Source organism: Myotis nattereri (assembly GCF_964212035.1).
Source record: "Myotis nattereri genome assembly, chromosome: 18".
Taxonomy (NCBI): Eukaryota; Metazoa; Chordata; class Mammalia; order Chiroptera; family Vespertilionidae; genus Myotis; species Myotis nattereri.
The window spans coordinates 24,136,749-24,164,097 of record NC_138093.1 but is presented as its reverse complement, the minus strand read 5'-3'; the positions used below and the strand labels follow the sequence as shown (position 1 = coordinate 24,164,097).

Here is a 27,349-nt window from a genome sequence, read left to right as displayed (position 1 = left end):
CCCACAGCTTCTCTGGAGCACAGGCCTCTCTGTAATCACTAAGAGAGCGGGAGGGGCCCCAGGGACTTTTTCTCTTGTCTTTTTTTTTGTTTAGCATTTTGTATCTATCCTAAATGTATTCACATTCACATAATTTTAAATTTCAATTTTACCCTTGTATAGAGTTGGGATTACAGTATTAAAGCTTGTTTGTAATATATATTATATTGTATGAATTTTTAAAAATCTTTATTGTTGAAAGGATTACCTAGGTCCTCCTTTTCCCTCCATTAACCTCTTCGAGCCAGCTCCCATCCCTGCACTGCCCCCCCCACCCCCGCCCATGTCCTCACCACCCCATTGTCTGTGTCCAGGGGTTATGCATATATGCATACAAGTTCATTGCTTGATCTCTTCCCACCCACCCTCCCCTGCCTCCCCTCTGAGGTTCAATAATCTGTTCATGCTTGTATGTCTCTACCAGGGATTCTCTTTACTGAAGATCTTCTGAGAGGGAGGTGGAGGTGGCACAGGGTCCCTGGGAGTTTGATGTCCTGTGTCCAACTGGAGCCGGGGGGCACTGGACCCCCTAACATCTGCTGACCCGTCCCTGACTTTGTGCCAGTTTGCTGCTGTGGGGCACTCCGTGAGCTGCAGCGGGGGTGAGGGAGGGGGTGTTCAGGAGGTGCATAATAAGTTGCACTGAGTCATCCAGCCTGTCTTCGACCCCTTTCCAGAAAGTCACCTGGTTGAAGTTCAGCCAGGAGTGTCTGTGATCCCAAGGCTCCTGGGGGGTGAAGTTGACCGTGACTCTCCCAAGACTGGCAGCCTGTGGAGTGGATGCATCCTTCATTCCCCACTCAGCCACTAGGCTCCGAGGGCCCGGTTTCCGGGCCTGCCTGAGGCCACTTTAGACCTGCCCGAGTGAGCGCCCACATCTCAAAGGCAGCTTTCCAGGGCCTGGAGCCAGGGGCACTCTGATGCACTGATATTTCCCAAGAAATGAGGGTGGGTGGGCGGGGACATGAAGAGCTGCTTGCGCTCGCATGGCGTGGCTCAGGGGTTGAGCATCCCCCTATGAACCAGGAGGTCACAGTTGGATCCCTGGTCGGGGCACATGCCCGGAATGCGCTCGATTCCCAGTGGGGGCGCGCAGCCAATCAATGATTCTCTCTCACATTGATGTTCCTATCTTTCTCCCCTTCCCTTCCTCTCTAAAATCAATAAAATTATACATATATATATATTTTTTTAAATAAACTGTGGCCCTAACTGGTTTGGCTCAGTGGATGGAGCGTCGGCCTGTGGACTGAAGGGTCCAGGTTCAATTCCGGTCAAGGGCATGCACCTTGGTTGCAGGCACATCTCCAGTAGGAAGTGTGCAGGAGGCAGCTGATCGATGTTTCTCTCTCATCAATGTTTCTAACTCTCTATCCCTCTCCCTTCCTCTCTGTAAAAAAATCAATAAAATATATTTTTTTAAAAATAAATAAACTGCTGCTTGTGATGTTGCCCTCTGTGAGGGTCTTTCAGTTACACACACACACACACACACACACACACACACACACAGTTTGAGAGTAAAATGATGCTTTTTCTCCACCTGTTTTGGATCCCTGTACCCCTTGCCACACCCATTGGGCTGTTCACAAAGTCTCCCCGAGAGCAACGTGCCTTCTCTTTGCTCCACAACTCTGCCTATCAGTGCTGCTGGCGGGTGCCTGTTGGAGAATGTGGTAGCCAGAGAGAGTTGGTCAGAATCCCCCCGCCGCCCCCACACACACACTCGGGGTGGCCTCCATTAGGCTCCCCCGGGCGTCTTTCCTGCGAGGAGAGGCACCCCTCCTGCAGCACCAGCCTGACTTTTTAGCTCTGGGCTGAAGAAATGCTCACTCCCCTGCTGGGAAGAACAGGAAACTGGAACTTTCAGTCACTTGCACATCCCAGGTCTCACCTGTTTCCCTCTCATCTTTCATTCTCAGCTGCTTCTCAGGGCCTCCCTCAGCCCATTAAATGAGAACCATTCCGATTTTGATGAACTTTGTTTCTAAGTCTTAGTGAGCGGAAGTGAGAGGCTCCCAGAAACATGACAGTCCTGACCAGTGAAGAAGGGGGTGGGGGCGGAGGGAGGGTGAGGAGGAAGACTGCCCAGGTAATTCTCCCTTTTTGGAATGGCAGGATTAGGGGCTCATTTATTGCCTCTGATTTTGTCGGTACTTTGGGGGACATATTGATATGACAGCAGAGTGTTTGCAGGTGAGAGCTGAGGCAGCAGTGGCCCAGCTGGGGACAGGCCCAGGACAGGCGTGCTGGGGGGACCCTGGGCACTGGCACCAGGGAGAACTCAGGCAGACAAGCCCACGTGAGTGTGGCAGGACACGAAACACCAAGCATAGAGCCAGCTTGGGACACCAGGAAAGCAAAACACCAGAGGCTCCATCTACCAGCACTCAGGCTCCAGGAGGGGGAGGAGGAGAAAGGTGCCCAGGGCCTCGCACATCCCAAAGGCTCTGGGAGCTGAAGCTGGGTCTCCTTTAGCAACTCCCTGGGTGGCTTCCAGCTGGGTCTAGGTCAGGGATGGCGAACCTTTTGAGCTTGGCGTGTCAGCATTTTGAAAAACCCTAACTTAACCCTGGTGACGTGTCACATATAGAAATTTTTTAATATTTGCAACCATAGTAAAACAAAGACTTATATTTTTGATATTTATTTTATATATTTAAATGCCATTTAACAACAACAAAAAAATCAACCAAAAAAATGAGTTCACGTGTCACCTCTGACACGCGTGTCATAGGTTCACCATCACTGGTCTAGGTCTTCTGTGGGCTAAGAGGAATGGGGAAGAGGGTGGGGAATGGGTGGCAGGCCGAGCAGCTGAATTCAGACTCTTCCTGCAAAGATAAACCAAAGCCCAGATATTAACCGAGGGAATTCTGAAGACCAAGGGGCTCTCCGCAGCCATGTTCCGGAACTGTATCCACAAGGGACTGCAGAAGCCGAAAAGTCCTGGGCCAGTGATGACACACAGCTAAGGGCAAACCGAATGTGGAAAATGTGACTGACGGGAGGGGAATGGGGTGAGCTGAGAAGGGGAGAGGGGTAGAGAGACAATCCAGCAAGGAGAACTTCAGAGGACAGAAGGATGAGTTGCCAGCATTTCCCAAGCTATGCTTTATTCTTCTCATGGGCAGCAAATTCTGAGTTTTAGAAAATTCCACACAGCAAGCTGGCAGGGTGTACTAGTATGCTTAGGAACACAAATTCTGTAGTTGAACTATCTAAGCTCCAAACCCAGCTAGGCCTCCGACTCTCTGTGTGACCACAGGCAAGTTACTTAACCGCTCTGCGCCCCAGCTTACTCCCATGTAGAAGGAGGACAAGAAGGAACCCATTCTATGGGGTCATCATGAGAACGGAAAGCTAATTCCAGGAAAATCAAAACAGAGCCTGGCACATAGCAAGTGTTCAATAAAGGTTAGTTCATATGATTTGTGTTGACACAGAAGCCAGCCAGCCAGCATTTACAGCATATACACTAAACTGGGCCTGGTGCTAGGGGCTGAAGAGGGGATGAGAAAGCACGTTTGAGATAGGCCTCCAAAATAAACAGAAAAGTCAAGGACAGTCAACACTAGTCTTAGGTCCTAGGACCCAGTCCAGAGGTTGCCTGAGAAAGGGGATATCATGAAGGAGGTTTCTAGAGTGATGAACATGTTATATAGCTGACGGGGGATTGGTTCCATGGGCGTATACATTTGTCAGAAATGATTAAACTGAATGCTTGAGATCTTCGCATTTTGTTATATGTAAGTCATATGTCAATATCCTATATAGTAAAAGGGTAATATGCAAATTGACCCTAACAGAAGAACAACTGGGAATGACTGGTCACTATGACACACACTGACCACCAGGGGGCAAACCCTCAGTGCAGGAGATGCCCCCTGGTGGTCAGTGCACTCCCACAGGGAGAGCTCTGCTCAGCCACAAGCCAGGATGATGGCTGCGAGCACAGCGGTGGTGGCGGGAGCCTCTCTTGCCTCCTCAGCAGCACTAAGGATGTCTGACTGCAGTTTAGGCCTGCTCCCCGCTGGCAAGTGGACATCCCGCGAGGGCTCCCGGACTGCCAGAGGGATGTCTGACTATCAGCTTAGGCCTGATCCCCCGGGGAGCTGGCCTAAGCCAGCAGGTGGACATCCCCCAAGGGGTCCCAGACTGCAAGAGGTCACAGACCGGGCTGAGGGACCCCCCCAAATGCACAAATTTTTGTGCACCAGGCCTCTAGTAGAAATAATATTAGTTTATTGAAAAATGTCTTTTAAAATGAGTTGTGCAGGGAGGGGGCTTCGGGGGTTTGTGGTCCCAGGCAGCACGGACCTGTAGTGACCTGCTCACTGCCATGTTGGGCTGGGTTTTAGGGTTTGAAGGGAAGAACCCGAGATCAGGTGGTTGGAGCCTGATATGCATACAGAGCAGTCCTAACATGTTCCTAGCACCCATGGGTACCGCTGGCTGAGACTGCCCTGCCTTGGAGGCTAGGGGTCCATTGGCTAGCTGGGTGGAGAGAAGCAGGTCTCCCACACACCCACCCCATGAGGACTCTGCCAGGAGGGGAGGGGGAAGGGAGGGAAGAGGAGGAAAACCAGAGAGGAATCATCAAAATGAGCTGCACCCAGTGCCCTAGAGGAGAATCAGAGGAAAACAGTCATTTCCTACACCCAGGCTGAACTCCATCAACTTCCCTCAGCGGGGAGGGGAGGGCACCATGGTTGTGTCACAACCAGCTGGGAAATGAACCCCAGGGACTATTTCACTCCTGAGGAGGCGATCTCTCCCTCCTCATCCAGCCACTGTTATGTTTCTAAATCTCGTAAGCCTGGGCGCCTCTGTCTGTGTGTCGGGAATTCCTAAATCTTCTTGAACCTGCCCTGTTCCCCCAAACTATGACATGCTCTTCCTAGCTGCTTCTCCCTCCTGAATCATGCTCCCTCCTGTGTGTCCAGTATGTTCCACGGCTCTCAAACACTCTCACTTCCCAAACCACCCACCCCTTTATTTAACACCATGACCCTATCTGATCCCTCCCTTCCCTGAACATCTGTTGCAAGGCCAGGCAAGGGTTTCTTTTCATCCCCAGTCCCTACCCGGCCCCCACAATGTTCGCTTCCTCAGCTCATTTACAAGGTCAGTGAAGGCAGGGAAGAGCCTTAAGGGCTGCTGTTTCTCCCACCGACTTGGGAACATAGTAAATTCTTAGTAAATATTCATTGGTAGGTTGATGGTTGGAATGAGGAAATCTAGACCAATGTAGGGATTGTCTGTGCCAAATCAGAAGTCCAGAAGTATTTTCTTCTCCCCCAACTGTTTTCAACAAAGATCCCATCTGGCCCTTGGCCTTGGTGGAAAGGGTGGGGCAGGGGGATCGGAGGGGCTGAAGGAGATGGAGGGTAATGTGGCTGTGAGATGTTTAATCCTGACCCCAGAAGGCCCAGGCTGCAGAGCTGTGTCCCCACACCCTCCTTTGGAGAAAGTGCAGCTGTGCTGAGAGTGCTGGCAAAGCAATGAGGTCAGGTTCCATCACAGCCAGAGCGATTCATAGGTGAGCTCATCCTTCTGGATTTACAGCAACAGTCGAGTCATTACCGAAATTGCAGTTATGAACCGACCTACCTGCTGAGAAGAGAATTTGGGATAAATGATGAACTTCAAGGACTTTCTGCCAGGAAACCGAAGAGGTAACCATGGCCACCCGGCTCTTCATCTTGAGCAGGCTCTTCATCTTGAGCAGGGAGCTCCATGTTCACGGAGTGGATGTGCAGGCCTGTGCCCCGTACAACCTTCCCTTTGTCTCTTTTGCTTTCTTTGTCAAATTGGAGACAGAACTAGCTCAGGAATCTGGAGCTTCACGGGCCCAGGATTCAGCTGTTTTCAGTTCCAGAGCAATTAACTGAGGGCGGCTTGGGCACAGCTGTTGGGTTGTCTGCAGAACAGAAAATGGAAACCTCCTCTGGCTCAGTGGCAGGGAAACAGGAAGGAAGGGAAGGTTTGCGGAGGGTCTCTGCACAATCCCCATGATTGTTATCATGTGGCCATGTCCCAGCTCATTCCTACATGGTGCCGCTGAGGGCCAGGCTGGGGTTTCATCCATCCATACACTCGTTTTTGTCCCTTGAAGAACGGCTGTCCCCACACCCACACGCCCACCTGGCAGCTGCCCTGGGGCGTGAGCAGCCCCAGGTGAAACAACAAGCCTCACCCCAGCTGAGAGTTCTCCAGACCAGAGAACCCCCGCTGATGGGCTGGGTGGGTGGTGTCCCACGGGGATGAAGGAGCATGCTGAGAAACAGATGTTCAGGCAGACATCCCTCCATTGTCTGGTTGCACACCACTGCCCCTCCCAACCCTTGCCCATCTCCTGCCCCACACCGGCCCAGCCCTGGACGTGTGAGAAAGTTACATCAGGGCCTCAGTTGGTGAGTCGGGGGTGCTTGGAGCTGAGGTGGTGCTACCCACGTGTGAGCTGCCACTGTACCTGCCCCCCGAGCTCCACTAACCAACCCCCTAACCAACCGGGAGGCTGGGGAAGCGCTGACTGGCTCCTTAGAGGGCACTGTGTTTTGACGAACTAGGCCAGATGCTGCAGGCCCTGGTTAGCGAGGGGATCAGCCTGGACAAGCGAAGCCACACACTGTTCTGAGCTGGGCCTCTTGCTCTAGCCATGCCTCCAGGACGCCTTCCAGGCCTTCTTCTCCACCCCCCTCACTGCTTTTCCCCGTTCCTTCCCCCAGGGGCTTTTCTGGGCCTTCTCACTGAGCTCTCTCAGGTGGGGAACCTTTTCTCCTCTTGTTTCTCTTTTTCCTGACCCTTTACTTCCAGGCCTTGCTGAGGAATAGCAGCTCTTAGATGCCCCCATATGAAACCTAACTTCCAAAAGACACAAAAAAAGACAGTACTTACTTTTCCTTACTGCCTAGCAATCCCTGTGTTAAGTGGAACTGAGCACTAACGTTTACTGAGCGCTGGCCATGCGCGGAGCACTGATCTTAGAGCCTCACCTGCTGTTGCAGGTGTGTGGCATGCCGCCCAAATCCCCTCTTTGGGACCGAGGCCCTCATTCCCAGTGCAGACTCTTTAGGTGTTTTCCCCTCGACGGAGAGAGAGAATTGCCTTGTTTAATATAAGGCCGTCTCTTGGGGCAACGGGTTCCAATGAAAGGCCGATGTCGGGGTATCTGAACCCTTCCTTCAGTGGGGGACAGCTTCAAGGGACTGTGGCATTCGCCTCCTCCCTCTGAGTTCTGAGAACTCTCTCCAGCAAGTCTCTGCCTCAGAGGAACTGAATTTCCTGTTTCCTGGGAAACGAAAACTAAGAATTAGCTTATTTACACCTCACACCCACCTTATGAAGTACACATGTCACGTTCTCATCTTAGAGACGAGGAAAACGAGGCTGGGAAGGTTAAGAGGCTTGCCCAAGGAAGGTCTTCCGTCAGTAAATGGTGGAGCCATGATTTGCAGCCAGGATCTGGCTCTAAACTCCACACTGGCAACCTCGCAAGCAACCTCTTCATGGCGACCCCAGAGGGAGCTGAGGGGCAAGGGGTGGAGGTGGGGGGGGGGTGTATCCCTTTTATGGGAAGGTGAGGAGAGAGGCAGGGGAAGCATTGATCACCTTTATCTCAGAGGCTAGGACACTGAATCAGCAGCTCTTATACCCAGGATCACTCATCAGTGACAGAGGTGGTGAGATTCCCTTTTTTTTTTTTTTTTTGAGGAGGAAGCAGTGGGAAAAGCATAGTAAATCCATTCCTGTGCAGCTTGGAGTTATTTAACCTTAGTAAGGTGGCGAGTACATAGATGCTCAATCAGTCCTCACCTCCCTCCATCTGTCCGCTATTTCCAACTCTAGGATCTCAGGCAAGTCTCTTTAACTTCCTCAGTTTCTTCATTTATAAAAAGGAGGCGATGATGAGATGTTGATAGAGGGCTTACTTAGCCCGTGGCCATCCGGCTAGGAGCACAGTAAGTGGTAGGTACCAGTATAATCACGATGCTCTCCTGCTCGGGGTTGCATGTCAGGGCCCAAGAGGCTCAGGCTGTGATCCACACCATGTGTGCCTCCCAGACCCGTCTCCCCACTGCGAGAATCCTCCGCCTCTGCGTTGGTTTCCAGCTTTTACCAAAGACCAGCGGGTTTTTTTCCCTCCGAACTGGGTGTGTCTCATCTTCCTGTGACTTCTCTGCCCGGAGCAAGGCCGCCCCGTGTGACCCCCCACCCCCACCCCCGTGTGAAGGTTGCACGCGGGTGGCGGGGTGCAGTCCTGGACCGGCGCCGCGGGGGTTCGGCTCCGGCCCCCGCCTCTGCCGCGGCAGCGCTCAGTCCCGCTCTCGGATTGGTCGGCGGCGAGCAGTGCGCCCCGCCCCCTCCCCTCCGAGAGAATAAAAGCCGCCAGACGGCGGGCTCCGCGAGCGCAGCCTGAAACACCCAACCCGAGCCAAGAGCAAACGAGTACCAGCCGCAGCGGACCCTCTGCCTCTCGCGCTGCCGTGCCCACTGGAGCCCGCCGCCGATCTCCCCACGACGTGCTGCCCTGCGCCCGCAGCCATGTGCCGGACCCTGTCCGCCTTCCCCACCACCTGCCTGGAGAGGTAAGAGGGGCTTGTCCCGCCGCCCGGAGGAAGTGGGGCGCCGGCTTGGGGACCAGGGCGGGCGGGGTAATAGGATGCTGAGCATTGATGGGCGAGGCAGAGGTCACCTGGGTACCGCTTGCTCAGCTGCTTCCCTTAGAACAGCGGTTCTCAACCTGTGGGTCGCGATCCTTTGGGGATCGAACGACCCTTTCACAGGGGTCGCCTAAGACCATCGGAAAACACATGTACAATTACATATTGTTTTTGTGATGAATCACTATGCTTTATGTTCAATTTGTAACAATGAAAATACATCCTGCATATCAGATATTTACATGACGATTCATAACAGTAGCAACATTACAGTTATGAAGGAGCAACGAAAATAATTTTATGGTTGGGGGGGTCACCACAACATGAGGAACTGTATTAAAGGGTCGCGGCATTAGGAAGGTTGAGAACCACTGCCTTAGAATCTCAGAGAAGCAACGGAGCCAAGAGGAGAGAGGAGGGAAAACAAGGACCGCTGTTTACAGTCCTTCTCTAGCCTCTGACAAAGGGCAGTCCTTCTCAGGTGACCTGCAGAAGACCACGTTGGCATCCCCAGGCCGGACTGACCATCTCCCTCAGTTTCTCAAGCTCTTGGTTTCTATTGGCTAGCCCACACCTGGGGGCGTGGCCTCCTCTGGCCCTGGGAAGGCAGGGAGGTGGTTTTGGATCCGCAGGTGAGGGATGGACCCACCTCCCAGGCGGCCACTCAGCTGCCCCCAATCCTTGCTGGAGCTGGAAAAGATAAGATGAGGAATTACTTTCCACGCAGTTCCAGAAATACTCAGCACAAGCCCAGAGGGTGGGAGCAGTGTGACTTAACTGTCTGAGGTGCTGTACGCTCAGACAGTGTAAGACCTACCGAGGCCCCGCTCAAACATTCCTTTCATTGTTTGGGGGTTCTTGGTACTAAGGAGAGAAGCCAAGTTCCCAGGAACTCTTGAGGCTGGAATTCAGGGGGCGCCAGCCCGAGCTCTTAGGCCCCATAAACCTCTCTGCCCTGGCTGAGCACGTGGAGAATCCTTATGCGTATGCTCCTCCTGCTTTGTCTTCCAGAGCCAAAGAGTTCAAGACCCGTCTGGGGATCTTTCTTCACAAATCAGACCTCAGCTCCGATACTGGGAACGCTGGCAAGCCCGAGTGGAACAACAAACACAGCAAAGAGCGGTGAGTCCTGCTGACCAGCCCCGGGCCCGTAGAGGAGACCAAGTCCGAGTTAGGAGAGGAGTCATGAGAGGGAGAATCCAAGGAGAAACCTGGACATGCTGGGAGGGACCTGGGTGACCCCCTCCTGGGCTTCTTGCTGGTCCGCTCTGGCTGCTTGGCTCCTGGGTGACTGGGAGGATGGCTCCAGGGTTCTAAGTCTGCCTACAGATGAGTGTACCCAGGACCCGAATGTCCAGTTACCATGCTCTCCCACCTGGAGATGTCATTGCACATGCAACCAGGGCTAGGACAGAGTCCAAGGACCACTTGAAGTTTTCAGTCAGTGGCTCTGCTTCCACCGGTGTGCGCTTTACCTAAAAGCCCTTTTGTATTGAACATCAACTGTGCCAGGTGCTGTGCCAGGCTCTGGGGTTCTGGGTGACATACCCTTTATTCACGAGGCCCTAATTTCCTTGGGGAAAAGTACAAAACAACACCCCGAGAGCCAGGGGGAAAGAAAGAATCTTGGACAGCAAGGAGACCGCCTTAGAAGATATTTACTGAGGGCCAAACGGGGCCTGGCTTTGGTTCCTGGTTACAGACTTGCCTTCTAGAAAATACTTCTGTTTTCCCTTCCCCCAACCAAGGGTTGGAGGAGTCGGTTCCAATAATCGCCGAGCAAGTCTTCCTGTGAGTTAGGCAGCTCCCATCAGAGTTCTGGCTAGGATTTGTGCTATGCATGAATTGGTTGGACTTTTTCTTTAAATTAAAATCTTGGCCTTTTTTTTTTTTTAAGCAGAAACTTCTCAGAAGATGTGCTGGGATGGAGAGAGTCGTTTGACTTGCTGCTGAGCAGTAAAAGTGAGTAGGACCCCGTGGTGTCTGTCTGTGGATGGCACGTGTGCGCTCATGTGCTTGGGGGGCCAGCCTGAGAGATGCTGAAAGGGCGGGCAAGATAACAGTAGTAATAATAATAATGATCCCCTAGTCTGCCAGCCTCTGTTCAGAATACAAAGGCAGGTCCTTGTTCGAGAAAATTGCCTCCTAAAAATAGAGCTGTTAACGGCAATGGCTGTCTTCGCTTCTTTTATTCCCTGCTGTTCCCTCAGTCTGACCGGTCTCTTCCTCTCTCCCTCCAACCCAGATGGTGTGGCTGCCTTCCATGCTTTCCTGAAGACGGAGTTCAGCCAGGAGAACCTGGAGTTCTGGCTGGCCTGTGAGGAGTTCAAGAAGATCCGGTCAGCTACCAAGCTGGCCGCCCGGGCGCACAGGATCTTTGAGGAGTTCATCTGCAGCGAAGCCCCGAAAGAGGTCAGAGCCCAGATATGTCCCAAGATCCTCCGGACCCTGCCTGCTCCTTCCCCACTGAGAATTGGGGGGGCTTCGTGCCACCCTTGGGTGCCATTACCCTCAGACTCACTGATGGGGGTGAAGGGGTTGGCAGGTGCTTTGGCATCTGTCCATACCCACTCTTGCAGACTAAGCCATTTTTAGAAGCCCAAAACACACAGCTGGGGAGCCAGGTCATTGTAGGGACCTTGTGTAACCTGCCTCGCTCCCCTGGCGGGCCTGCCTCAGATGGGCAGCTCTGTGATCAGTGAACTTGCAACCTTCTCTCAGGCCTCCACCCCCTGGCGCCTGCATTTGATAAGGACCATGGGGCCACCTAGTGGAGAGATGAGAGTAATGCTTTGCTTTTAGTGCCATAGTTTTTATTTTATTTTCTGAACACTTTTATCTAGTCCACGTTATTCTGTAAAGATTTATTGAGCATCAGTTCCATGCCAGGTCCTGTTTTAGTCACTGGGAAGAGAGCAGTGAACAAACAGAGCCTCTATCCTAGTGGGAGAAGGTGCCAGCAACCAATCAAACAAATAAACATTTGCCAGGGCGTGCTCTAATCCTCTGATAACAGAAAGTAGGTACAGGAGGGAGCACAGGGGTGGGGGGACGGAGGTGAGGTCTTCCCATTTTACAGAGGGAAGTGAGAGGTGGGCTATCAGATAAGGTGACACATGAACAGAGGCATGAGAGTTATGGGAGGACAGAACACCTAACAGGAAAAGGAAAGAGCAAAAGCCAGAGAGTGTTGTCATCATCACAAACCAGCACCTTGGCCTGTGTGGAGCGGGGAGCGACTAGCAGATGAGGTCACACAGGTGGCAGGTGGCCAGGGGTGGGTCCAGGTAGCTGCGTGGGCCCAGCATGCACTGTGGCTTTTCCTCTGAGTGATATGGGAAGATGAGAGTTGCCACCAGACTGACTTGGGGTTTGAAAGGTTCAGTCTGGCTGCTGAAAGGAGAACAGACTCGAGGGGAGGGCCGGGGAGCGGCGGGGAGAAGGCGGGAGGAGAGAGAAGGGAGGGGTGGGGGAGGACCCACTAGCAGGCTCTGGCACTAACCTAGGAGTGGTTGTTAGAGAGCAAGGGGTGAAAAGGGGTTGCATCTGTGGACAGTCTTAACACATGCTTGAGGATTCTGAGAGATTGGAGGGCAGACACTGGATCAGATGTGGGGACAGGCCCAGAGTTGAAAGCCACTTAATAATGGACTCTGGAGACCCGGGTTCCTGGTTCAGAATCCAGGGCTCCTTCCACTGCCCCACCTGCCAGTCCTTCCTCCCTCTGCCTGCTGGACCCTTCACCGTGCCCCGCACCCCCCACTCACCCACGCGCTTGCCCTCCTCCCCACAGGTGAACATAGACCACGAGACCCGGGAGCTGACCAGGACCAACCTGCAGGCTGCCACGGCCACGTGCTTCGAGGTGGCTCAGGGGAAGACACGCACCCTGATGGAGAAGGACTCCTATCCGCGCTTCCTGAAGTCACCCGCTTACCAGGACCTGGCTGCCCAGGCCTCGGCCACCAACGCCTCTCCGTCCAGCTGCAGCTCAGCCGAGCCCTCACACACCTGAGCTTCGTGGCAGCGAGGAGCCAGCCGGGGAGAGAGGTTGAGTCACCCAGCCCTGAGGCAGCTGCCCCTGTGTGGGAGGCAGGTTCTGCAAAGCAAACAAGAGGACAGTGAAGGACAAAACCGTGTTGTTTTTGTTTGTTTTTGGAAGCAACAGCCTCTCCTCCAGAAACGGTGGGGCTGAACTTCATGCATGAGAGGGTCGTCCCCACTCCCAGGACTTGCGGATAAGGGCTGGAGGTCACGGCTGTGTGGTGCTCTCTGGGAAAAAGAAGGGTGATGCAGGAGGTGTCACGGGCTCTTGTCATTCTCAACGGGGCAGGAAAGAGTCCAGGGGGGGTTTGGGAAATGTAAATAAAGGGAAACTCAAAAATGGGAGGGAAGACAGCCAGGTCAGCTGCTCTGCCTGTTGCACAGCGGACTGGTCACAGCCTGTGTGCCTCATTCCCAGGCTGTCCTGGGCACAGGAGGGAGCCCTGGACGTGGACCCTTCCCGTTCCATCCGCCCCACCTGCCTCAGCCGCCCAAGGGCCCTTTAGCTTGTACGTCTTAACACTCCCGTGTCCAGCCTCACAGTCTTTTCAAGGCCAGGGGACCAGCGTGACGCTGGCCCCAAGGGAGATTTTTATACCTCAAACACTGGCCTGTGAGCCCACTTCCAAGTCAGCGGAGAGACACCATCTTGCTCATGGGAAATGAACCTTGGTGCTCTCGGTGACCTTGTAGGTGGTCCCTGACCTTGTGTCTGCAGCAGGGCGCACACGTGAGCAGGGCCTCTTGCTGGGATACGCCCCGTCAGCTCGGTTCCACCCTTGAACCCACGCCCTCGAGGAGAAAGAGGTGGCCCCACTCGGTGAGTGGCTAGTCGGCTCTCATGCCCGGCTGTGTGCAGGGAGGGAGAAAAGGATCATAAGATAGAAATCTCTTGACAGTTCCTGAAAGTTCTGTTTAAGTCAAGCCAATATTTTTGTGTGAGGATGAGAACAGGGGAAAAGAGGCACCCAGGCTGGAAGCGGGGGAACCTCTGTCTCCTTCCTGTGGGTGCGAGGGGCACTTACCACAATGTAAGGGACCACGATGACCCTTGGACAGATCCCAGGAGCTGGGAGTGGAGTTACAGAGAGAGGCTGCGTGGAAGAGCAGGACTGGGAAAATCGGAACCTGCCTGTCACCTCAGGGCATCGCTGAACAAACCTGCTGGGGGGGGGGGGGGGGTAGGGCCTGCGCAGGAGGCCAGGCTGGGGAGGTGATGGACCAGGCGGCCCCCTGTGCCCGGGAATCAGCCCTGTTCTCACTGCACTGTCAGCTCCTCCAGGAGACAATTATTTAAGTTATAACGTCTTGTTGGTTCTGTGACGACTGCCAGAGCATGTTATTTTTGTTACTGTCTGTTGGTGTGATTGCTATTGTTATTTATTATTGTGACTATATTATTGTGACTATAGTCTGCCTCGACCTGAGAATCTCAGCAGGACCTGGCAGCCTGTGTCCCTCCCGCCACCAGGCTCTCTACCTCGGGATGTGCTGGGAACCTCTTGGCGCCGGTCAGGGACTCCTCACTATTGAAATATTTATTTATTGTTGACAACTGGAGCTGGTTTCCGAGATACAGATGATGTACTCAATCCCTGTGTTTCCTGTTGCAGCATGTTATATTCTTGTAAAATAAAAATAAAACCCCAACGTGAGATCCTGTCTCCATGGGCTGTGTGTGTGGTCAGGGGACGTGGGGCGAGAGTCCTGTGGAGGAGCTGGCCTCCGCCAGTCCCACAAGGACAGAGGGATGAGCTTCCCTGTCACAGGTGATGAAAGACCCATGTTTGGCTGGGAACTGGTGGAAGGGAAGAGAGGGCGACAGGGATGAAGGGTGGAGCCCATCCATCATGGTGGACCCAACTTGTGTTGGGCTGTTAGGTCATGTTGGTGGGACTTGGCTCAGCCTGCTGTCATTTCAGAGCCTGTATGACTTTGTCCTCTGAATAGAGACAGCATAGCCGTGACCAGTTCTGCCTGTACCAACACAAGGGCTGCTCCCCTTGGTCCAGTAGCTAGACATTATCAGGTGGTAGTCATTTTTACTTTTGCCCATTTCCCGCTTTATGAGTATTTTATAAGTTCATATACATTCAAAGTCGTATTCTGGAGTCATTTCACTGACATCTCTGCGATGAGCTAGGGCAGTGGTCGGCAAACTCATTAGTCAACAGAGCCAAATATCAACAGTACAACGATTGAAATTTCTTTTGAGAGCCAAATTTTTTAAACTTAAACTATATAGGTAGGTACATTGTTATTAACTTAATTAGGGTGCTCCTAAGCTGGCCTTTGCTAAAAACATCCTCAATCTGATTGAGGTACGTTCGCTGAGGTCGACCCCTTCCAACTCTCCCATCCACACTCGTCTTGTATACTTGTTTCGTCTATCTCCTTTCGTTCATCCTCTCTATATGTCCAAACCATCTCAACATACCTTTCTCAATCCTCGACACTACAACTTCTTTCACTCCATAATGTTCCCTGTATGTGCGCACCCGCACGTGGTACTTTGTGGAAGAGCCACACTCAAGGGGCCAAAGAGCCACATGTGGCTCGCGAGCCGCGGTTTCCCGACCACTGAGCTAGGGGAAGCCACTCTGTATGTGCGACTGCTCCACTCCAGGGCTGAGGGAATAATGGGTGAGTGGGGCTTGAGGACTTTGGGGGGAGGTTTGCAAGGATCCAAATCTGTTCTCCTTTCTCACCCTATGGATCTCTAATTCTTTCTCTCATTACCACTATTTAAAAAAAAAAAATTCTTCCCGATGTTGAATTATCTGTTCCTATACGGATCTGGACCTTATGTTGACTTTTATTGCTCCCCTGCTGTAAGCCTGAGTAAAGTGGCCAGACTTCAGGTACATTGGGTAGAAAACCCCAGGAATCACACGCTAAGCCCAGATCTAAGAGGCGATGGATTCTGGGGGTGATGCCTGAGGGATTCTGAGTGTAAGAGCCTGGGAAAGGAAGAAGGGAACAAACATTGTGGGGGATCCCTGGTCTCATTTAGTCCTTAGAGCAGCTCCGTGAGGTTAAGTAGGATTGCCCATCACACAGATGAGAAAATGAAATCTCCAGAGGGAGGAAACGTGCCCAGGGCAGCTGGCCTGAGTGAGAGTAGAATTTGCAATAATATGGGTGCCCAGATGGGTGAGGGAGCTTGGACTCTGGGCTTACATTAGCTTCTCTGAGTCCCAGTTCCATCATCAGCAGGACTGTTAGGGAGTAACTGGGACAGTGAAGCAATGAGTGGCAGGCCTCCAAGTCAGTGCTCAATAAATGTTTATTTTCCACTCATTTCCCTCAAGAAGATAGGGGATTTGGAGTAAGGTGGTGAGGATCAAGCTGGAGGCTGTGACCTGAAAGGCTGAGAGGTGAGCAGCATGACGCTGGACATTAAATTGGTCACCGGCCGTCAGAGAAGAGCCACCACTTTTCTCTAGAGCAGCGGTTCTCAACCTGTGGGTCGCAATCCCTTTGGGGGTCGAACGACCCTTTCACAGGGGTCGCCTAAGACCATCGGAAAACACATATATAATTACATATTGTTTTTGTGATGAATCACTATGCTTTAATTACGTTCAATTTGTAACAATGAAATTGGGGGTCACCACAACATGAGGAACTGTATTAAAGGGTCGCAGCATTAGGAAGGTTGAGAACCACTGCTCTAGAGGGTATAAAAGCCCTGGCTGCACAGGCTACGCCTTCCAGAGGGAGTGCCTGTGTGCCAGATTACCCTCCCTTCCCTCCCTGCTCACTCCTTTCTTGGCTCCGCCCCCCTGGCTCAGTGACTGTGACCAGGGGAATTTTTTCCTGCTGGCAACAGTATTGAAGATTAGGTGCTGACAGGAAGTAGCAGAGGCGGTGGCTGCGTTTAGAAGGTAAGATGAGCAGAAGGGGGAGAGATGGAAAAGACTGAGAAAGTCTTTTCTTTGAAGGATTCCCTGGGCATTGGGGATTTGGAGGTGAAAGGGGTGTGGGACTTTGGGAGAGAAAGGAGAGGCAGCAAGAGGCACCCCAGGGCCCTTGAGTCCTGAGCCTTCCTGAGAATGCCAAGGTTCTGCCACAATCCACACATTATTTACTCAAGTCGGCTCTGTTTACCAGGCACCTCCGGTCAAATGGGGAAAATGAAACTGAAAGCAGGAAGTGCCCTCACCCTGCTTTCACTCAGGGTTTCTTTCCTTCTCTGCTCCTTTCCTGAGACTGGCCCCTCTCAGCTGTAACAGACACAGTTGGACCAATGGTTTCACTGCTGGGCGGTGGTGCTCAGGCAGCACCGTTGATTTAGACCTCAGAAGGTGGAGACGTTGAGACAGAGTGCTGAGATAGCTGGAAAATGGTGGCTGTGTGAATTTGGGAGCAGGTGCAGTAAATATCCAGATCACACTTTGGTGCAATCTGATGCTTAAATTGGATGTCACTTGCTCTGAACTGATGGAGGGCAGTTGGACTAAACTGACACTCCCAGCTCCGATTTGTGTAGTATGTTTGTGCAGATGGGTGCGGAGAATAGGATGCATTGTTGACATGTTCTAAAATTTTGCCATTGTCTGTTTCTGGGTAATGGGATTATAGAGTAATAGTTTTCATTATTTGACTTTATATGTATATTTATAATATTATGTAATACAACATTCTCTAACAAATAAGTAGGTGCATTTTGAAAAAGTTGCCAGTAAAATTCATTTTTTTCTAATTCAAATGTTTTCTATTATAAAATTACAAAATACCTCTTTTGTCTCCAGGTGTAATGTCAGAAGACTCCCAGGGTATTGCCCTCCCTCATACTGCTGATCTGTAGTCAGATAATCCTGATTTATCGTGACAGGAGTTTCTAGAGCTCCATGTTTCTTTGATCAAGTCCCAAGGAGATAAGTTTTCATTTTCTCAAAGGCAAAAAATTGTAACCAGTGGTATTTATGATCATGGAGACCAAGAGCCATAACAACCTCCAGGACAGACCCACACCCTCTGGCAATGGGGGGACTTCAGGGGACAACAATCATTTGTTGATAAAAGCAGTTAAACGAGAAAACATGGAGCTGGTCAAGCAGTTGCTGGAAGGAGGGGCTGATGTCAATTTCCAGGAAGAGGAAGGGGGCTGGTCCCCTCTGCATAACGCAGTGCAAATGGACAATGAGGACATTGTGGAACTGCTGCTTCGCTATGGTGCTAACCCTTGTCTGAGGAAGAGGAATGGGGCTACCCCCTTCATTGTCGCTGGGATTGTGGGAAATGTGAGGCTGCTCAAACTTTTCCTTTCAAAAGGTGCAGATATCAACGAGTGGGATCTTCACGGCTTTACGGCTTTCATGGAAGCCGCTGTGTATGGTAAGGTCGAAGCCTTAAGATTCCTGTATGAGAACGGAGCAGAAGTAAATTTGGGTCGAAAGACAATGGAGGACCAAGAGAGGCTTAAGAAAGGAGGGGCCACCGCTCTCATGGATGCTGCTAAGTACGGACGGGTAGATGTCTTGAGGATCCTTCTTGAAGAGATGAAGGCAGATGTCAGAGCTCGTGACAACATGGGCAGAAATGCTTTGATCCATGCTCTTGCGAGGCCTGATGACAGTAATGTGGAGGCCATCACTCGCCTTCTGTTGCACCATGGGGCCGATGTCAATGTGAGCGGAGAAGGAGGGAAGACGCCCCTGATCCTGGCAGTGGAAAAGAAGCACTTGACTTTGGTACGGATGTTTCTGGAACAAAAACATATAGAGATTGATGACACAGACCGGGAGGGCAAAACAGCACTGCTGTGGGCTGTCGAACTCAATCTGACAGAAATTGCCCAGCTGCTGTGTGGCAAAGGAGCCAGTACGGATTGTGGGAACCTTGTTATGTTAGCGAGGCGCCATTACAACAGTTCCCTTGTAAAGCTTCTTCTCCATCATGGAGCCAGAGAAGATTATCACCCTCCCGCTGGAGACTGGGAGCCTCAGAGCTCACACTGGGGGCGGGCCCTGAAACATCTCCACAGGATATACCGCCCTATGATCGGCAGACTCAAGATCTTTAGGGATGAAGAATATAAAATCGCTGACAGTTCAGAAGGAGGCATCTACCTGGGGTTCTATGACGAGCAAGAGGTAGCTGTGAAACGATTCTCTGAAGACAGCAGTCGTGGACAAAGGGAAATCTCCTGTCTACAGAGCATCCGAGGGAAGAGTAACTTGGTGACAATCTACGGGCATGAGATCCACAAGGGCTGTCTGTATGTGTGCACCTCCCTCTGCGAGCAGACACTAGAGAGGCATTTGGCCCAGCACAGAGAGGAGGCTGTGGAAAACGAGGAAGATGAGTTTAGCCGAAACATCCTCTTATCTATATTTAAGGCCGTGGAGTGTATCCTGTCATGTGGATACACTCACCAGGATCTACAGCCACAAAACATCTTAATAGGTGAGTCCCCAGTGGTGTCTTAGAAATTGTGGGGTCCTTTTTGACAAAAGGAAAGCATTTTCATTGCAGATGGGAAAGGACTGCAGTCAGTGTGGATTATTCAGTTTGAGGGTCAGTGCAACAAAGTCATAATCACAGCGCGGGCTCTCCTGCTCCCAGTTGTAACCCTTCCTCCGCATGGAGGTCATGGCTGCTAATGGAATACCAGCTAACCTCATATTGCCTTTGGCAAATACAAATATGAAGGTATGTCTTAGATGGAGCCAGCTCTAGAAATTTGGATTCCCAGAATAGTCTTCAAGTCAGAGAATCCTGAAGGTGGCAGTTACTGTGAAACTTAATGGCAAAACAGGTCAAAATTGGGAATGCCAGGACAAGATGCAATACCATGAAACAGATTCCAAGCAAGCACTCAAGTGGCTTAAACACATGAAGGGAATTTATGAGAAAAGTTCTCATAACTGAAAACAATCTGAGGTTTATAATCTGCCCCCATCTACCCCTTCAACCTCATCACAAGCCACTTTCTGACTTAATTCCTCCTCTCTGGGCCTTCTTTCTGTCACGGTGGAATTCTCCAGGTTCCTTTCTGTCTCAGGAATTCCTACCTGGAGTTCTCTCTCCCTTCTCTTCTCACCTACCCAGACTCTACTCACAAAGATGACTCCTCCCCACCCCAGCCATGTAGCTTTTTTAGGAAGACACTTCCAGAGCTTCCTGCCCTTTTGGCTAGCATTTTCAAAATTGCAGTTAATTTCATGTGTATCTGTAACTATTTGTCTCCTCAGCCTGAGACTCTACACTCCCTAGGCCGAGACTGTGCCCCTCCTTTCACGGGCCTTTTCCCTGCACTAAACACTTGTTGAATAATTTGATGGATTTCCACACAGGATGTCTAAGTTTACAATAAAAGGGGCTCCAGAAGCACACAACTGCTCTGGCCATCATCTATATGGGGTTGCCCAGCCTTCCTTCTCAGACCCCTTGAAGCAAAAAGCAGGAGCCACCTCTTCGATGACCAATCACTGACTTGCCCTCCTGTCGTCTTGTTCCTGACCATTCTCATCCCTGCATCCCTCTGTCTGAGGACTCAGTGGCTTCCTTCACGGAAGAAAGATTCCGAAGAGGGCAAGGAGGCAGTGACTCATCACAAACACCGGGTGGATCCATGGTAACTGATGACAGTGTCATTTTGGGCTCTGGCTAGTGGGCTAGATTTGTTATGCTGTGTTATGGAATAGTATGCTAAAGTGGCCTTGGGACTGGAGCCTTGTAGGCTAGTTGTCGTTTAGCCATAGGATGTAACCTTAACTCTGCCAACACCTCCTTTACAAATCTCTGCTCTTTACCCCCAGGAATTGCATGAATGGGGGGCTGGTTAAAGGTCCCCTCATCCTTCCCCACCCCCTGGCCTGGAAAAAATAAAATATAAGACTTGCTATTGGCAGATGCTTCGTAGGTCAAATGACACAGGGCACATGAGTGTTTTGAAGAACAAACATAATAAGTTTTATTATGGCCTTCTTAAGAGATGATGGATTGCCTACTGGGTTACATATTTATTTAAATAAATTACTCACAGCATGGAGAATGAGGATTTTCAATTAACCACTCTCTACAAACTATTCCTTAGATTCCAAGAATGCTGTTCGTGTGGCAGATTTTGATAAAAGCATCAAGTGGGCTGGAGAGCCAGAGCAAGTCAAGAGCGATCTAGAGGTAATTTCTGGAGCTGGCTAACTTTTCCATCTCTCTGCTTCCTTATTCATTCATTACCTTATTTTCTATGGCCAATTAGAGGACATCCCTATTTTAACCAGGAAGGAAAGAACTTTCAAGGAATTCCCCCCTCCCTCCCTGTGCTCACTGCTGTCATTCAATTACAGACAACGGCATTTCCCTAGGCTGGTGTGGATTGGTTGTCACTGTGGCTTCTTTCTGTGTCTTTTTGGATCTCTTTCTTTCTCCAATCACTTCCAGCAGGTATCTCCAAAACAGCTCCAGAATTCCAGTAGTAAATAAGATTTCTTTTCCCACTCCATTCAAACTCCAAAGAGGGCCAGATTCTAAGGCCCTTGAAAACACCTGGGTGGGATTCCCCAGCTCAAAAGAGACTAAGTTTGGTTAAAAAGGTGAAGATCCTGGAATATCTGGTTCTCTGAGAAGAGACAGAGCCTGGTCTCTGAAGACCAAAGTTCCCCATTGATTCCAATTGGGTCAGGGCAGATCTCTCCTGGAGAGTCTCCAGGGTGTTGAACTTTCACCCCAATGGACCAGGGCTCTTCATCCCTGGGTCTGGCCTTGGTGGTTCAGTGGCTCCAGATTTCAGCCCCTTCCCTGATTGGTGTCTGCCTGATGCAGGCATTCCGATGTTGGCCTCCTCCTTGGCCTTTCCTCCATGTTGTGGCCTAACCCCTGGGCCCATTGCTATATCCGGCTGGACCTGGCCTGGCTCCTTTACCTGCTTGACTGACACAGCCCCAACCCAAAGTCCCAGTTCCCAGCTCCTGGCATCCCCCTGGTTTAAAACCTTCTCTCTTCCTCATGTTTATCTAACTTTTGCCCATACTTTGATGTCCAGCTCAAATTCCTCTTTCTCCAGGTAGTCTGTCTTGGCACTCTGGCCCAGGATTCTCTTTTTCTCCTTATAGACCTGAACTGTGAGGCCTACATACTGCCTGGAAGAGTTCTCTATGCACAAACCTGTGTCTTCTCTCCCTAACCAGCCTGTGGACTCCTTGAGATATTCCTCCCATTTTCCATTTGCCCCTAGCCTGTACCACAGGCTCCAAAGTTACCCAAACAGAGTGATCGGGCGTTAGCAGCTTTGGCTTGATTGCTGGTTTTGGTGCAGGCCCTTGGACGGCTGGTCCTATATGTGGTAAGGAAGGGAGACATCCCTTTTGAGACACTGAAGACTCAAAGCAACGAGGAAGTGATTACATTGTCTCCAAATGAAGAAATTCAGGACCTCCTTCGGCAGCTGTTCGGGCCTAGGGAACATGTGGAGAACCTTCTGAGCGACCTGCTGGGTCATCCTTTCTTCTGGAGTTGGGAGAGGTAAGTAAAACTTACGTGTACGTCACAGGCCCCTGCATGGAGACAGTGAGTGCTGCAGTCAGGGTTCTCTAGAGAAACGGAACCAATAGGAAAGACATAAAACTCCGGAGAGGACAGTCTGCTTGACTGAGCCCACTGATGTCAACGCCAATCTCACCTGGAAACACCCTCACAAACACAGCCAGAAAACTGTTTAGTCTGGGCACCCTGTGATCAGTCAAGTTAACATGTAAAATTAATCACCACCCTGAGGTGGTGTGGGTGGGAGTCCGGCTGAGAATCAGCAGATCCACCTGGGCATTTCCTGGCTGTGTGTCCTTGGAGTGGTGACTTAACCTCTCTGGGTTCTGTTTCTCTCTTCTGAAGAATAGGGAGAGAGAAAGAGAGAGAAACAGAGAGATGCCTGTCTCTCCCATCATGCAGAATTTTTAAAGACATAGTTTTATTACTTCTATTAAAACCCAAAATCTAACAGTTTCGTCTTTCTTGAAAGAGTGGGAAGGATGGAATGACCATGATAATTCTGTCATCCTCAGCCGCTATAGGACCCTTAGGGATGTGGGAAATGAATCCGAGATCAAAACGAAAATACAAAGCCAAGAACTCAGTATCCTCCAACTACTGGAACCTAGACCATCTGAACCTTCCAGAAGTTTTGATAAGTGGACCTCTGAGGTATGAACAATTCCTACAGTCTGGAGGTTATTTAAGGAATAAGAAGCTATGCAATGTTTTATCATAGTTTTTCTTTTTTATATATTGTTGGCCTGGCCCAACCAAGAAGTGAAAGAAAGGATTTCCCTTTTCTTCCTCCCCATCGTAGTCCCCTTTACCTTTTGGGTCTCTGGCCACTACCCCCCCTGCCCCCCGCCCCCCGCCCGCCCCTTATAGAGGCCAAGCCCTCCTGACAGACTCCCATCTAGGCTCATCTTTAGGATAGTCTTGTCCCAGCCATGAGCCTTTGCCTTTTCTGTGGCTCTTTCCCTCAAGACTTATTTTCTGAGAAGGGCCTGGCTAATGACCCTATTGCCATGGTAACAAGAGCAGCTGACTAGATAGGGCTTAATCCAGAGGAAGTGCTCCACCATGAGGCCTTTCAGTCCAGGGCCTCTGCTGCCTGTGAACAGCCCAGCTCTGAGGATCCACACAACACACCTACATTCTGCCCCAGAAAGCAGACTATGAAGAGGAGATGATCTTTCAAATTCCTCCTCTTCAAGCAAAGGTCCACTTAACTTGAACTAAATATAGTGAAACATCAAAATAAATCACCATCTTGATCTAGTCAGTACTATCAGAACTTTCATTATTATTAATTAGCACACATCCAACAAGTACTAGGTATGTGCTAGGCCCATGTGAGGTCATGAGTATACAAAGGAGAGTATGGCATGGCCAAGGTAGGGCCGGGACACTCACAATAACAATGGCTGTATGATACATGCCGGGCGCCCAGAGACAGGTACAAAGCACTATGAGCAAATCCAGAATCCAGAGGTCTTTGACTGAGACCAGCAGCTTCCCTATCTTAGGTCAATCTAGGACTCTGCTTCTCCCACACCTCTTTGTTTCTGGGTCTCATTTTGCTTTCCTTCCCTCACTTGACTCTAGATTACACATCACACTCATAAATGTCAGCTTATTGTTCATTTTTCCTGCTATCCTATAAGCTCCACGAGGGCAGAGACCATCCGTTATCTTGTCTGCTGTTCTATTCCTGGCATGAAGTAGGTGTGCCATGACTCTTTGCCAAATGAATATCTATAAAACTTCAGCTGAGACTTAAACTTGTAGAAACAGAGAAGTGAGGAACCAGAGCAGATGATAGTTATAGCTAAGGACTATGTCATGCTGACTATATGGCAGCTACAGTTGTGAGGACTTTTGTGAGTCACCACAGTTAATCCTTATAACAACCTCTGAGGCAAATATCTCCATTTTGCAGGTGAGCAAACTGAGGCAGACAATTTTTCCAAAGGCACTGAGCCAGTTTGGCTACGGAACCTGCGCACTAAAGCCACTCACTGCATAACACTCTGATGCCATCAGGCCCACCCAGCCATTCAGTTGTCGAGGAAATTGAGGCTCCCATAATACCCAGGACTGGAAAGGCAGAGATTGGCAGAGTTGGGAAGAGAACCCTATTATTTTGTTCCCTAATTCATTAGCTGTTTCCCCTAAACTGCATTGACTTATATTTAATTTTGATGAACTTCAGGCCTTATCTTTTAATTTCCATTTTAGACTTTTTTTTTTTCCTGTTGATTTTGGTGGCTTGCCCATGTTCATGGTCGTACAATCAGTTTTTGGCAGCTCAGGTCCAGAGCCACGTTTCCCGGTGTATATTCCTGCCTTCGTCCCCACCCCGCCACATACACGTGGCTCAGCATTTCCCACATGTGCTCCACCCATAGTACATGTGGGCTGTCTCAACAGGTCTCCTCTAGCCGTGGCAGCAGGCACCACTCACTCTTCCTAAGGGACCTATGGCCTCATGGTTGTTGCGTCTTGTTCCCTTATTCCAAACCCTTTCTAAATATGTAGCCACCTATAAGGGTGCCAGCACAAAGAGGGAGGCATTACTATGACCGAAGTTGCCCTGGGACACCTAGAGGCAAGGAAAAATATGTAACCCCTTTGGAAATATAATTCAAAAGAAAAAACAAACAAACAAAAACAACCATGATCATATTGGAAGGGTGGCCACAAGGATAAAAGTATGGTATAGTATAATGAGCACATCTCCTAGCACAGTGGCCAAAGATTTTCTGAACCATGTGTTAATATATTTAATTGCTTTTGGAAACAGACAAATTTAGTTACCGAATCCCATATCCAAACACAACTATCATTACCACTGCTAATGTAGTAATTTTGATGCATATTCAAATTTGTATGTCGCCAGGATTTATTTTGCATTGCTACCACATTTTTGTGAAATGTTTTGTTGTTTAGATTGACAAAGGCATTATGAAAAAAATGCAAGGGTTTTATAGAAAAAAACCCCATTTAAAATACGAGGATACTGTGGGTGATTTGCTAAAGTTCATCCGGAATTTGGGAGAACACATTCATGAAGAAAATAATAGATGGTAAGTATTGTTTTCATTCCTGTAAGTCACATTTGAAATGAGAAGATCTAAAACTCCAGTTCTGCATTTATACCTGCTATTTGATGGGAAGAGCACAGTTACTTTTGATGAAAGAAAAGTAACTCCTCCCCTGTGTTGGGAAAAGGGCCACTACATGGGTCTTACAAGGAATGATGGATGTGACCAGTAGGCTCCCATCTTTCTTCTTTTTTTTTTGTAAAAGAATATTTTTATTGATTATCGGAGAGGAAGGGAGAGGGAGAGATAGAAACATCAATGATGAGAGAGAATCATTGATTGACTGCCTCCTGCACGTTCCCTACTGGAGATTGAGCCTGCAACCCAGGCATGTGCCCCTGTCCGGTATTGAACTCTGCACCCTTCAGTCCACAGGCCAACGCTCTATCCACTGAGTCAAACCGGTTAGGGCTCATCTTCCTTAACTTCTGCTGGGTCCCACTGAACACCAGGCTAGTGACTCCCTTGTGGAACCAGAGTGAACTGGGCAGCTGGGTAAAGTGAATGTAACATTTAAAAAATCTAGGAAGTTGCCGAAACCGGTTTGGCTCAGTGGATAGAGCGTCGGCCTGCGGACTGAAAGGTCCCGGGTTCGATCCCGGTCGGGGGCATGTACCTGGGTTGCGGGCACTTCCCCATTGGGGGATGTGCAGGAGGCAGCTGATCGATGTTTCTCTCTCATCGATGTTTCTAACTCTCTCTCTCCCTTCCTCTCTGTAAAAAATCAATAAAATATATTAAAAAAAAAAAAATCTAGGAAGTAGCCCCATGTTAGTTAAGTCAGCGTTTACTGCCAAAAATGTTAGCTGCAAACTCATTAAAAAACAACAACCACCAACAACTTTCCACTTCTAGAGCTCTTCTGGATTTTGGAAATGTAGATAAAAAATTGTGGAATTGTATTATGTCCATTTCATGGATGATAAAACTGAGGTTCACAAACATCACATTGCCAAAGTTCACAGATAGTTGAAGAATCAGGCGATGACTCTTGCTCTGTCAGATTCCCAAGTCCTTATTCTCTCTTCTATAGAAACTAGAGGCCCGAGGCACGAAATTCGTGCAATGGGCTTGGGCCCCCACCGCCTCAGCGGCTGCCTCTGCCCCAGCCCCCACCCACCCCAGTAGCTGTCTTGGCCCTCACAGCCCCGGCTTCGTCTGGAAGGTCATCTAGAAGGACGTCTGGTCTAATGAGCATATTACGCTTTTATTATTATAGATCATGGGAGCACAGTGATCTCCAGGCCATGTGCTATAAAGGGGGAAGCATTGGGAGCATGCCTGCCAAAATATTTACATTTCATTTCAGGATGAAGTTGAAAATTCCAGACCCTTCCCGGTATTTTCAGGAGAAATTCCCCGATCTGATCATCTACATCTATGAGAGACTACAGAACACAGAATATGCAAAGCATTTCCCCCAAATTCACAACGCACACAGGCCCCAGTGTGATGAGGGCAATGGTGGCCAGCAGGCTAGCCAGCCCTGAGTGCTGACTGAGCCTTCTGAGGTCCTTATTAGCTGTGTGATCCAGGGCAAATCACAACTCTCTGGGCCTCTTAACCAACCTGGTTGCTTGGGAGGGATGAGTTGGATGGATAATGTCAGTTCCTGGCAATGTGTCAGGCAGTCCCTACATATTTATATATATAAAAAAGTATATGCTCAAATTACCATGGTGCTTTTTTTTGGGTAAAGATTAGAAGCAAGAGCCAGAGGGCATCCTGCTGAAATTCCTCTTGTCTATTGCACGGAAGGAGTGAGTACCTAGACTTCTAGTACTGTATGCTTTACATCAACTATCTCGTGTAATTATCCCAAAGATCTTGTTTGCAGCATGGGTTAATATCCCCATTTGAGAACTGATGAACTTGAGACTCAAAGAGTTTGAACTACTTGTCCCAGATCATACAGCTTGTACAGAGCACTGAATAAATGGATGTGGTGTTGTTGCCTCTCACTTAAGCATCTTAGAACTTAATTACTAGCCCAGGGAACATTCGGATGAGACCTAAAAG

The 27,349-nt window shown here is 50.0% G+C and overlaps 3 protein-coding genes across 4 annotated transcripts in view; 2 read left to right on the top strand and 1 right to left on the bottom strand.

Moving 5' to 3' along the window:
- Positions 1-8,454: 8,454 nt before the first annotated feature.
- Positions 8,455-14,399, top strand: RGS16 (regulator of G protein signaling 16). Of its 2 annotated transcripts, none has more exons than XM_081111827.1 (5): positions 8,455-8,630; positions 9,717-9,827; positions 10,606-10,667; positions 10,951-11,117; positions 12,499-14,399. In XM_081111827.1, exons 1-5 carry the CDS (start codon positions 8,587-8,589, stop codon positions 12,718-12,720), a joined length of 606 nt encoding a protein of 201 aa, XP_080967953.1. In that variant the 5' UTR covers positions 8,455-8,586; the 3' UTR covers positions 12,721-14,399. The 2 variants fall into 2 exon arrangements, with proteins under 2 accessions (XP_080967953.1, XP_080967952.1); XM_081111826.1 differs by having other exon boundaries at positions 8,466-8,630; positions 10,603-10,667.
- A 3,140-nt stretch (positions 14,400-17,539) lies between these two features.
- On the top strand, positions 17,540-27,290 carry RNASEL (ribonuclease L). The gene is made up of 6 exons (XM_081112361.1): positions 17,540-19,160; positions 20,794-20,879; positions 22,015-22,220; positions 22,757-22,895; positions 25,176-25,312; positions 26,640-27,290. The coding sequence occupies exons 1-6, from the start codon at positions 17,678-17,680 to the stop codon at positions 26,818-26,820; spliced, it is 2,232 nt and encodes a 743-aa protein (XP_080968487.1). The 5' UTR covers positions 17,540-17,677; the 3' UTR covers positions 26,821-27,290.
- RGSL1 (regulator of G protein signaling like 1) overlaps positions 21,117-27,349 on the bottom strand; it is a gene marked incomplete at its 5' end in the record, with an annotated part of 56,847 nt that continues 50,614 nt past the window's right edge. The window contains one exon of the mRNA XM_081113288.1: positions 21,117-22,252. The remainder of the gene's footprint in view (positions 22,253-27,349) is intronic.

Bases quoted from the DNA above. Each gene is read 5' to 3' on its own strand.
- RGS16 (XM_081111826.1), top strand. From the start codon at position 8,587: ATGTGCCGGACCCTGTCCGCCTTCCCCACCACCTGCCTGGAGAG. The intron at 8,631-9,716 runs GTAAGAGGGGCT...TTTGTCTTCCAG, and splicing joins CCCACCACCTGCCTGGAGAG to AGCCAAAGAGTTCAAGACCC. The intron at 10,668-10,950 runs GTGAGTAGGACC...CCTCCAACCCAG, and splicing joins CTTGCTGCTGAGCAGTAAAA to ATGGTGTGGCTGCCTTCCAT.
- RNASEL (XM_081112361.1), top strand. From the start codon at position 17,678: ATGATCATGGAGACCAAGAGCCATAACAACCTCCAGGACAGACCCACA. The intron at 22,221-22,756 runs GTAAGTAAAACT...TGTCATCCTCAG, and splicing joins TTCTTCTGGAGTTGGGAGAG to CCGCTATAGGACCCTTAGGG. The intron at 22,896-25,175 runs GTATGAACAATT...TTTGTTGTTTAG, and splicing joins TTGATAAGTGGACCTCTGAG to ATTGACAAAGGCATTATGAA.